The 12,747-nt window shown below is 41.7% G+C and overlaps 1 protein-coding gene across 1 annotated transcript in view; it reads right to left on the bottom strand.

Annotated features, from left to right (window-relative positions):
* LOC149075066 (atlastin-2-like) overlaps positions 1-9,785 on the bottom strand; it is a 30,710-nt gene extending 20,925 nt beyond the window's left edge. Inside the window, exons 1-4 of the mRNA XM_089245618.1 lie at positions 9,505-9,785; positions 5,710-5,939; positions 2,562-2,696; positions 2,326-2,430 (exon numbers count right to left, since the gene is read on the bottom strand). Of these exons, the coding sequence (XP_089101744.1) occupies positions 2,326-2,430; positions 2,562-2,696; positions 5,710-5,939; positions 9,505-9,517 (483 nt within the window). The 5' untranslated portion in view covers positions 9,518-9,785. The remainder of the gene's footprint in view (positions 1-2,325; positions 2,431-2,561; positions 2,697-5,709; positions 5,940-9,504) is intronic.
* Positions 9,786-12,747: the final 2,962 nt, after the last annotated feature.

Below are 12,747 nucleotides of genomic sequence, written 5' to 3'. Positions count from 1 at the left end.
CCAGTGCCATCCTAACACACAGCCCAGGGGCATCCCCCCAGAAAAGAAGGGGCCTCACAAAAACAAGAACTGATTGAAATTTTTTAAAATTGGTCAGGTAGGGCCTCAGAAAAATCACTTGGCCCGGGTGCCCACGATGCCTTTAAGACGGCCCTGATGTGGCCCCATTTTTCAGAAAATTTTTATACTGCATGCAGAGATTTTTCACACCGTACATTCGCTCTGATATCTAAGAATATTTGCATAAAACCATCTATAGGTACTAATACTCACAGAAAATAGTTATAACCAGGGCCGTCTTAAGAGCATCATTTGGCCCCCGCGGGCCAGTTGGTTTTTCTGAGACTCTACCTGGAAAATTCTCGGAAATTTCCATTCGTTCTCATTTTTCTGAGCCCGCCCCCCCCCCTTTTTCTTGAGTTGCCGGGTGGTCCCATACGTCGAGACGGCACTGGTTATAACACTTAATAACAATGCTAAAATTATAACATATTATAGAAAAACATTACACGCAAGTTTGTGACGTGAGTTTCTTCATGGCTTCAACCGAGACTTGAAACGCCATTATGGTGCCCAAACAACCTGTCAACAGCGAGCCGTGCTTTCGCGCCTCTTCTTTCGAATAATCTGATTTTCCTTGACATATTTTGTCAATAATGCAGTGTTGCCAGATCCTCAAAAAACTTCCTGACAAAATCCTTCTCAAAAGTAACCAAAGAGCGACTCAAAATATGTGCGCTTGTGCTTCCATCTAGGAAACAGCACATGAAGCGCACAACGTTTGACTTATCTAGCCCAGTGGTTCTCAACCTGGGGCCATATGGCCCCCTTGTGGTCCTAGGATATTCTGGGGGGGGGGGGCATGGGCGGAGATACGGAGTGGCGTGGGTGGCATTGCCCCCCCCCCCAGCGTCAAAGGCGAAGTTGACTGATCTAATGTATATATGCATATATGAATTGGCATCTTCATCGTGCCCCCCTGAAATAATGACCGTGCCCCCCCCCAGACTTCCGAGTCTAATACCGCCTAGGGGGGGGGGCACGGGAGAAAATCAGAAGAGAGGTAATCCACGACAGGTGGTGAAGGGAGTCATAGAGAGCTGTGAAGAGAAAAGCTTTAAAAGTGAAAAATATTACTACTTTCAGAATTCATCATTTCCGTCCATAGAACCAGGGGCGTCTTAACCCTTGGGTTTATGTGGGCTCTTCATGTCTATAATGGAGGAGGGGGGCTGCACTATATGGGATCTGGTACTATTATTTTCATATGTAAGCTGTTACTTCCAGCTGAGTGTGGAGGGCCACCAGCAGTGCCGTCTTAAGGCATGGGCCCACCCAGGCCCGGCCCGGGGGGCCTCAAGTGAAGAGGGGCCTCACAAAAATGAGATCTGGTTGAAATTTTCGAGAAGTTGTTTGGTAGGACCTCAGAAAAATCAATTGGCCCGGGGGCCCTTGATACTCTTAAGACGGCCCTGGCCACCAGAGCAACGGTTGATGTGTTCGGAGGGTCGATTTATCGTGCAGGTTCGTTGAATCGTCCCGTATTTCACATAGACCGTTTTTACCATATAATTTGACTCCTGGGAGAGATGATAATCAACCATTTGAATCCGTGCCTAGCCAGGATTCCACAGATTGATCTGATTTATTAAAATTTCATTCATATAATAAGAAAAATAGAAAGTATCTCAATCTTGGGTAAATGGTAGGAGGGGGGGGGCCTGGATAGGACAGGGGGCCACAAGAAAAAAGTGTGTTCCATAGGGGCCATGAGCTGAAAAAGGTTAAGAAACATTGATCTAACCTATCCCACAAAAAAACAGTGATTTATAGCAGGCCACCTTTATCAGATGGGGGGGGGGGGCGGGGGGTGGAGCGAAAATGATTTCAGGGCTCCTTAGCCCCGATTTAATCTATTCCTGGGGGAGGGGGGATGAAACGGCATCCAAAGATTCGTACCATCACCACAGACTATACGGGAAAGTTAAAAAATATCCACATATACTTACCAATGACAATTAAAGACAAAAATTTCAGAATTCATTAAAATTCAGAATTAATGAGAGAAAAATTCCAGAGTTGAAATTGTTTCCTGTTTGAGATTAAATTGAGAATGAATGTATTGCAGCCGTACACCACTCATCCCATTACCGGAATCTCTTCCGCCCCAGCTTCGTGGAGGAGTCCAGATCAAATTTACACAGTATAATGTTAACCTTTTTCTACCAAAGATTCGCCATAAACATTGTGATCAAAATGAGTCATTCTCATCAATCAAAGCGTAAATCCGGAACCAAAAAAGTAAGAAAATGAATTGCAACTCACCTGCACAGAACTGGTCATCGTGCTGAGAGCGAAAACAGTCGCACAATCTTTGACCGTAGATTTGCTGTCGAAAGCTCCTTGGGTATCCATCAGCAGCACAACTACCTATAAAGGCAAATGAATTCTGGTACATCTGAAGAGTTCGCGTTTCAAGAATTATTCAATGGCTACTTTGAGCGCCATTAGAGACACATAAACATACTTGTTGGTTGACAATCGACAAATCAAAAACGAACCTCTTCTCCGTTCTTCAAGGGCACCAAGAAAGGTTCGCTCCACAGGAGTATTCCTGTCGTGTCTCGCTCTGCACCACCCCTCCACGAAAATCCACTGAGCGGTTCATCTTCTTCTCCCAGCCAATCAAAGCCCTCCTGAAACAAATAATAAGGCATGTAGTCATGACCCCCCCCCCCACACATCTTAGAGAAGGGGCCCCCTTGGCTGATATCTTTCACGGACCCTTCTGTAATGAATTTAGTGTGTGAAAAAAATAATAAAATTTGTCCCGCGGGCTGGAGCCCTGCCAGCCATGAGCCCCACATTGTGGAGCAAGGCCCCTAGGCTACTTCAACAAACACCAACTCTGGCCATATCGCTATATTGCAATTTACTGCCATTAGTGAGATGGGTTGGAAGTGAAGGTGCTGCCTATCGGTGGTCGCATCGAGTTCGTTTTGGGAAAATATTGTATCTATATCCTTCCTTGGGTTCGAACCCGGGACCCTGACAACAACCTTCACGATGGTAGACGAGCATCTTACCACCATGCCACTCGGGCACAGGGCCCCTAGGCTGGGATCTTTTGCAGGGCCCCCAGACCAGGCTTTCACGGGCCTCTTTATGATGAATTTATAGCGTAAAAAAAAACTAAAACTGATGAGAATCGTGCCGGGCCCCCAGGGCTGGAGTCAGCCCCACCCTTGTGGGAGCCATGCTGGCAGTCCCAGTCCCACCCTTGTGGGGACCACGTATGTAGTAGCATAGTACATGGCTGTAGTAGGCATTAAATGTTCAGTTATCCTCTGCAACTTTTACTAAATTCAAGAGAAAAAAATCAAATTTTAAACTGGTTGGAATCACGCTCACGCGCGTTTTTTCCCCACTTAGTTTTTTTCCCCCACGCATTTTTTCCTCTTATAGTCTTTGACGTGGTCTTTACGTTTGATCATTTTTGTCGCACCACGGTCATTTTCTGCACGCGAGGGCTAATTAGACCAGGACCTACAATTTATTGCCGATTACGAACGGCAGGCTTCTTTTTCATACTCATCGAGTGGTTGGTGCGCTAACCCCTCGATGGGGGAGTCGTTGCGGTAGCAATTTTTTCTGCGGTCACGTCGCCGTTCCTGTTGTACTCCTATGTCAGGAAAGTTTTCTAACTCTGGACGAACCGGGTATCGAACTCGCGACACCTCTAAAGATCCTTTGGTGCTTTAGGCGAGTATCTTATCGACCTGGGCTACCGCGCCCGTAGTCTTTACGTAGCCTAAGGTCTATAGGCCCTCTAAAAGACGTCGGGAGGAGGGTCTATTACGCGGGCATAACGACATCAGCTTAAGAGAACCCCCCCCCCCCAGAACTGAAGCAGGGGCGGATCTGGAGCTCTCTGTTGGGAGGGGGATTTCGCAAATTGCTAATAATTAGTCGCTGTGTGAATAACGTGACCATATATTCCACATTTTGTATATGTTATTTATTGTTTTGTATTTGTATATGTTATTGTAAACCATATATTCCGTATTTTCCGAAATGATCGGTTTTTCCATTTGTTTCTCCATCCCGACTTTTTTGAAAAAAAATGGCCCGGTTTCTCCCGTTTTTTAGTTGAAGTTTTCCTGAATTCTGTTATTTAATCAAAAACGCTGATACAGGAAATTTTAAACGGATTGACTGAATGCAATATTATCTTATAGAAGTTAAGAAAATTTGATGAAAAGCGCATTTCGCTTCGTGACCACCCCTCCCTCATAGATCCACGCCAGAGTTGAAGGCAGGGATTGACTTAGGCAGTGTAAAGGGTGCGCAGTGCAATTTTAGGGCCACAAAAGGGGATAAAAATATTTTGATTACATTTTGACTTCTTAACAAAGCAATAGCTTAAAATTCTGTCCAGTTATAGAGAATCTCTAACATTGAGGCATTGAACCATCTGGCCTACGGTTTTGACAACCCCTCCCCCCGGCTCCCGCAAGCCAAGAAGGATGATGAAAGCTAATTCTGGTGTCCCGGGTGCTTGACCAGATGACCAGAGCTGGCGCTAAATTGTTCTTCTAACCAGTTATTCAAAATTACATAAAGGAGGCGTAATGCATGCTTACCCGGCTGAAAGACTATCCAGTTGAGGGCTTGGGTAGATAATTGGTTTTCTAGCCTTGACAGCTCCGTCCTGTAGTAACCTTTAGTGTACCTGGGCCATGGCCCCCACAAAGGGGGGGGGCTGACAGGGCTCTAGCCTCGGAGCCCGGGACAGTTCTCATCATTTTTTGCTTTTTCAAGCTATAAATTAACTACAGAAGGGGCCCGTGAAAAGTCTGACCGTGAAAGGAACCCGCAAAAGATCCCAGCCTAGGAGCCCCGCTACAGGATGTGGGGACCATGGCCTGGGCGGCGCACACTTGCATTTTTTTTTTACACTGAGCAACGGACACTGTTGTCCATATTTATTGCTAAATGGCTTTTTTTATGACCATGAAATATTAGCTTCACAGTCATTCTCAAGCGCCAATGTGAACCTGGCGGGCACGAGGGTGCCCATGGACACCTTGAGTATCGGGAAACTCCTGTTCAGACGCTACCAAACAGCACGTGCACTTCCCCCTCCCCTCCATGTTCATATTCCTCTGAGAAATTTTGTAATGAATTGGAGCGTGCATTTGTGCTGTGTATGCGAATCCAACACATATGTGTTATGCGTTTGAGAAGTTCTGCCATCCGTCTTCTAAATTCGAAAGTGGTATGTCGGCTTGGAGCAGGGCTGTCTTAAGAACATTACGGACTCCCTGAGTGACTATATATTTGTGCTTTTCAATTTATGTGCTTGCACTTGGAAATTTCAATCACATCTCATTTTCATGAAGCCCCTTTGCACCCAAGACGGCACTGTCTTGGCGCCCTTTATTCATAGCATTCTTTGATGCAGAGGTAGAGTGGGCATGGGCTGGAGGCTCCCCTCAAGGAGATCCAAAATTAAAATTTTTGTTAATATTTTTGTACAAAATTAAAATATCGGAAGAAGATTCCAATTTCGGCATCCAAACGGGCCCCGAAATTTGTGAGCCCTGGGCAAGGTGCCCTTTTGCCCATGTGAGAAACACAGACCCCCTTTTCCCTTCCAGGAGAGCATTAAACTTGTGAAAAGAGAAAGAAAATTAGGAAAGATATTACCTTAACATTGAGGAACCTGAGACAGAAATCCAGAAGGAAAGACTTGCCCTTGCGAAATGCGCCGGCGATGGACACGACGACGACCTTCCGATCTCGGACATGTTCCTGCAGCAGCACGGATTCGAGAGCGTCTATGTCCAGCTCGAACAGGTGGTCTTCGCCGCTGGAGCATATTACCTGAACAGGGTGGCCCTTGATTTTCTTTGATTCATTCAAGTGATTTACGTACTCTGTAATGAAATTGTTCACACATGGTATATAAACTTTTACAGAAACATTATTTGAAAAAAAAAAAAAAGCAACACGTAAACCAGGGCTGGACAAATCCCAGATATCGGGTCGCCATGGCGGCTAAAAATTAGTATTGGCGCCTAAAATTTTCTTTGTGTACTTAACTAAATTGCAGGCTGAGAGCAGAGCAAAATATTTGGAATTTATAGCAGCATATCTGCCAACATGAAAGAGGGTCGCTATGCCCGCAAAAAGTCAAAAGAAGAATTATTTTGGACCTTTTTCTTTAGGTCATGTAAAGGTTTTTTTTTTGGCACCTGGATTTTTTTTGCAATTTGTCTAGCCCTGATGTTCACCTATATGTATAGAATCATGGGCTGCGGCCTGAAGTTCGAGAAGTGCCACTGAAACTGAAAATAACAATGACTTTTGCGACAGAAAGTAGACCAGGGGCCCATGGGCTCCTTGAATGCTCTGGAAAATCTGACACGGAATATCAGAAATAATCAAATTTTTGTATGATGTGTTATAGAAAAACTGACGTGAAATCACACTCAAACAGTAAAATTTTTGTATGACGTGTCCCGGAAAAAAAACTGATAAAGAATCATAAGCCCCGTTCACATGTGCAATAAAACATCCCGGGAAGTTCCCGGTAACGGGGATTTTCGCTACAAACCATTCACACGACATTTAGTTTATGCCGGTAATCCCCCTCTTCTTTCCGGAAGTCGTCACTGGTTACGTGGGTTGAACGGAAGGGTTGATTCAAGATGGCTGACGGTGTAGCTTACAGTAGTTTTCGCGGTGCAAAGGATTATGGGAGAGAAGGTCGATGTCGAATGATGGGCTTTTTTTGATGAGCTTCTCTCTCTCCCACCTTTTTTTTCCCTACGAGGGGAAAAAAGTTGTCACGCCGGTAATTATCACCAAAGCGACCCCCAATCTTGCACATGTGAACTGGGCTATAATGTATAATACAGTTAACCAAATTTTTGTGACGTGTCCTGAAAAAACTGATACGACTGATACGTAAGCATGCAAATAATCAAATTTTTGTACGATATGTCCCGGAGAAAACTGACGCGGAATCACACAAATGATCAAATTTTTTTATGACATGTCTCGGAAAAACTAACACGGAATCACACGGATACTCATAATATATAATATAATCAGATCATAATATGTGTCCTAATGTGCCCTAAAAAACCGGCACGAAATCACACAAACGATCAAGCTTTTGAATATATATCCCGGTGAAATTGACTTGAAATCACAGAAATAGTCACATTTTTGTATTGCGTGTCTTGGCAAAACTGACACGAAATCACAAAAATAATAATATTTTTATGTGATGTGTCCACAAAAAGAACTGACCCGGAATTTAAAAAATAATGAAATGTTTGCGTCCTCAAAAAACTTACTCGGAATCATACAAGTAATCAAATTTTCGTATGACGCGGCTTGGAAAAACTGACATGAAATCACACAAATAATGAAATCTTTTCGAATGATCTTGTACGTCGTATGACACCTTAGGCCGTGATTACACTATAATTGCTGATACCTCTTCGTTGAGACAGAGCAGCGGGCCATATTCCGGTTAGGAGGAGGATTAGGCCGGGATTACACTATAAAATTTTGATAAAAGATCTTTTATAAAACTGGGAAAAAAATTCAACCAATATTTATCAAAGAGCTTTTGCAAAACTTTTATAGTGCAATTCAGGCCTTACACTACAAAAGTTTTATTAAAGTTCTTTTACAAAACGTGGAAAATGCAACCAATAAGCGTATCCGTTATAAAAAAAAACATTCCAGCGAATGCGTTATGTGTGCGTCGACTTATTTTTTCTTCAAGTTTTATAAAATATCTTTTATCAAACTTTTACAGTGTAATCCCGGCCTAACGCGTGTTATTTTTATCGAACACATGGTTTAACCCTCTGCACTCGAGAGGTGACTCTTGCTCACCACATGATTTAATGCCGCAACTCGAGAGGTGACTCTTGCTCACCACATGATTTAATGCCGCAACTCGAGAGGTGACTCTTGCTCACCACATGATTTAATGCCGCAACTCGAGAGGTGACTCTCGCTCACCACATGATTTAATGCCGCAACTCGAGAGGTGACTCTCGCTCACCACTTTGTTTGGTGTGGAAATTCGATGCGCGGTTATAACTACACTGAAGAGCCAAAAAAACTGATAAACCTGCCTAATATCGTGTAGGGACCCCTCGAGCCCGCAGAAGTGCCGCAACACGACGTGGCATGGACTCGACTAATGTCTGAAGTAGTGCTGGAGGTAATTGACACCATGAATCCTGCAGGGTTGTCCATAAATCCGTAGGAGTAAGAGGGGGTGGAGATCTCTTCTGAACAGCACGTTACAAGGCATCCCAGATATGTTCAATAATGTTCATGTCTGGGGATTTTGGTGGCCAGCGGAAGTGTCTAAAGTCAGAAGAGTGTTCCTGGAGTCACTTTGTAGCAATTCTGGACGTGTGAGGTGTCGCATTGTCCTGCTGAAATTGTCCAAGTCCGTCGGAATGCACAATGGACATGAATGGGTGCAGGTGATCAGACAGGATGCTTATGTACCTGTCACCTGTCAGAGTCGTATCTAGACTATCAGGGGTCCCATATCACGCCAACTGCACACACCCCATAGAGCGCCATCACAGAGCCTCCTCCCGAAAAGCCGGGCATGCATCTCGGCAATTGTTACATGAAATATCATACAAAGCAAAATTACAAAGACTAATTAATGTTTAAGAAATTATCTTCGTAAAGATGTAAAGATACATTAAATATTAAAATATAAAAGTTTTATGTGTTAATTGGTGTGTGTAATCATATTAAGTTAGAGGTAAGAAATTCACCAAAAGCGCTACGAAACGCTTCGAGTTGCTGATTAGTCCGCGAGTGCAAAGGGTTAATAAACCATTTTAATTAATAAGCTCCAAAATGATATTCTACAGTTAAAACATGACTTGGGGAAGAATGGCATTTATTATGATATTTTTAGAATTGACTTTTTGGAAAAGCACACAAATCACACAAATAATGCAATTTTTGTGTAATGCGTCGTGGAAAAACTGACGGAAAATCATGCAAATAATCAAATTTTCAATTAATGTGTCCTAAAAAAAAAGTGACATGGAATCACAAACATTCAACTTATATGAAAAAAAAAATCGAAACGAAAATATTTACTGAATAAATATGTGTTACATATGTATGATTTGAAGTAAAACACACGGAATAAATTTTTGTTTTGGATAAGTGCCAAATAAGTTTTTTTAGGACTAACGCGTGTTATTTTTTATCGAACGCATGGTTCAATGAACAATTTTAATTAATAATTCCAAATTATATCTAAATAGTTAAAACAGAACCTGTGAAGAAATCGCATATGTAGATAATTATGATATTTTTAGAATTGAATTTTTACGTCGCCAAATTTTTAAATTCACTTAAAATAAGATCTAAAATTACAACTAGAGAAATAGGTATGTATATTTTTCGTCACTTTACGACTGTAATTTGCCAACTCACCTTCGATATTCATATCGAGTCCCGTATTTCGCGCAGATAATAGGAAATTCGATGATTATTTTTGATATGATCAGCCCAATGCGGAGTCTCACCCGAACTAGAGAACATTCATTAGATAGTTTTCAAAAGAACAGACCTGTTCTCAGCCACACTAGGCCTCTTTTTTTTTTGTTAGATTGGCAAGAAGCCCGGGACTGTTCCGATATTTATAGTCACACTGTATAAAAAGACAGAACGGGGAGAAATCGCACTCCCTTTTCTCTTCGCAGCTGTCTTGGGATAGACTCTAAGAATAATTCAACCCGATGCCAAATTGGCGGTTTGTACAAAATCAAGATACATTTTTTTTTATTTTTCTTTCCTCTGGAGCTGCTAATGACGGACTCCCCCCTTTTTTGGCTCCTGTTTTTCTCGTATGAAATGAGTTTTCCGCCATTTCTGAGTGATTTATGGAGGTGCCAGGCCAAGTGAAATCGCCTACCAACGTCAAAACTCCTAGCACGCAATTTGTTATCATACTCCATTTTATTAAAATGATTTCAAAGACTTGAAATAATTTATTAACCTTTTGTATTTTCATCAAGAAACAACGGTATTCACAACGGCCCCTTACGATAATCGGGGCGCCCCCTATGAGTTCGGCTTCTCAGCAGAACTCATAAGCTATACGAAACCGCAAAGGGACAAACATCCGGGGGTCCTTCCTCATTGCTGGGAGTTGCTATACAGTACTGACGAAGTACTTTAGCAGGTATACATGGGGTGACCATACGTCCCGTATTTTATGTTTTTCTGGCCGTCCCGACTTTTTCACAAAAGTGTTCCGGTTTTTCCCGTATTTTACACGAAGCCTACTTGAATTATTATTCTTAATTGAAGTCAAAGATTAAACTTATTTGTCAACTCATAAATTATATTATGATAATTACAACTATAAATAAGAATATTAATCTCCCACATTTGTCTTGGTGAACGTGTTTTTTTATCGTGGAATTCATTTTAATCCACTGAAATTTGCAGTAATGCTTCATTTCCCGCCATTGTGATATTTCCGTAATTTCAGCAATATTTGGAAACTTTTTCGGTTTTGGCATCATTTTTGGCGATAATTGGCGATAATTTTCCCGTATTAGGAATCCCAATTTCCCGTATTTCTCTCGAGGAAATATGGTCAGCCTAGGTATGCACAACTTTTCAGTCTGAGGACCAGATGTATGGTATAGTGGTGCTGTCTCTTGTGGAAATTAGAAAGAAAGTGACGTCACTAAAAGTGTTTTCTAATCTGGTATCCTCCCTTTTTTCTATGAAAAAATTCTTGTTCAATAGTTTAATTGAATATTCTGAATATTTTAAATTACAGCACCATAAACGCGAGTTACTTTGGCTCAGGTATCTGTCTTTGGCCCCAAAAGAATAAAATAATAACACATACTGTAATTATTGTATAAAACTATTTTTGGAACTAGTCCCTGTAGTTTCTGCTAGGTAGCTATACTAAAGTAGGTAACTGAGTGCATTGGTTAGTTCACAAATTGCATACTAGCCGGCAACAGGGAACAGGGGCAGTGCCGTCTTAACGCATGGTCCACCCGGGCACGATCTGGGGGGGGGGGTACAGTCATACTCAAGAGGAGAGTGCCTAAGAAAAATGAGAAGATTTGAATTTTTCGAGAATTTGCCAGGTAGGGCCTCAAAGAATTCACTTGGCCCCGATGATGCTCTTAAGATGGCACTAGAGCGCAGGGGTGGGTACAAAGCGTGTTAAAGACTTTAATTATTAATACGCTTTGGGTGGGTATTTATATTGTGATTGCACGTGGTTTTTACACCTCTCAAACTTTCAACTGTGTAGATTATAATCAAGCTTTTCAAGATAGGGAAGTGTCTAATTCGTTACACAGTCGATACTTGATTTCACGAACTAATCTTCTGGTTTTGAACAATATAATATTCCTTTGAACGTCTTTCCCATTTACAAAATTCCGATTTTACTATCTAATTTTTTCACATCCGTACAGGTTCATAAAAATGATCGTCGGCTGAATATAGAATACATTAACACCATGCCCCCCCCCCATATCCTGGAGCAGGGCCCTTTTATTGGGAATTTATAGCATGAAAAAACAAAAATGATGAGAGTCGTCACGGGCCCTAGGGATAGAGCCCCGTCAGCCTCCCCCACTTGTGGGGGCGATGATTAACACTATGGAAAGTGTATCGGGACCACAGAGTATAATATCAAATTTTTAGTGATATTACTCTCTTGGTCCCTCTATAATAATAATTATCATTAGAGGGTCTCATCGTACAGTCATACTTTTACTAACGAACTCCCCGGCTTACGAAATTTTCGCTAATAAAGAGTTTTTTTTTGTGATTTTTCTGCCTCACCTAACGTTTTTGTCGATATGGATACAAAAGCTAATCTTAAACATCCGTGTCGTGTGCTGAATTTTCGCGTCAATTATCACACACATCAGAATTACAGGTCTCTTAATGCAGCTTTGCTCGAGCCCGAGTAACTCATGTCTTTTACATCTGTATGGATCAGACACAGAAATGAGCTGACCAAATCACAAATGAATGAGGACACCTATGAATTCAGCTTTGTTGTGTGCATAGTGTAAAATAAAAAGATCTTTCAGTATCTCATCTTCCTATAAATTCTTTCCATCATCTACAAATTTTCTCAATCTATCCTTCGGTCAGTTTTCGTCTTTTTTACAGCGAACCTTGAGGATTTAAAGATACATATCTATAAATTTGGAGCACAACCAGATACAAATCAAACGATTTTCTATAGACAGCTATAGGAAATCCCGTTTCGGGGCTAACGAACGTGATTCCGAAACGAATCATCTTTGTTAGCTGAGGTATCACTGTATAGGATTTTTACTGTATTTTTTTTTATTAGTCTTTATGTAACTGTGATAGTCTTTCCTAACTGAAGTTGGTTTTCCGTGGTTCCCAACTTCGAGGAGCGAATGTTAGCCAATCTGCTTATTAAAAAATTTAGCCACAGAAAGCAACAGATCTATAACAGTATAAATATTCAATCAGCCCACTTTACTTTTATTACATATGTGGCAGCATTAGAAATTCACATACAGCACTAGATATGCAATCCGACAGTTAGGTACGCACACACACTTTTGGCACAACTCACTCGCTAATAAATTGCCCATGGTGATAGACCAGAGTTGTGCTCAGTTGGAAAGAAACAAAAGGAAGTCTCTCGACTAA

This window comes from Pholcus phalangioides, unplaced genomic scaffold (genome assembly GCF_987345545.1).
Source record: "Pholcus phalangioides strain wild (caught in Gottingen) unplaced genomic scaffold, Ppha-v1.0 ptg000016l_1, whole genome shotgun sequence".
In the NCBI taxonomy this organism is placed as follows: Eukaryota; Metazoa; Arthropoda; class Arachnida; order Araneae; family Pholcidae; genus Pholcus; species Pholcus phalangioides.
The sequence above is the reverse complement of the archived record's forward strand: the minus strand, read 5'-3'. Positions and strand labels throughout refer to the sequence as shown.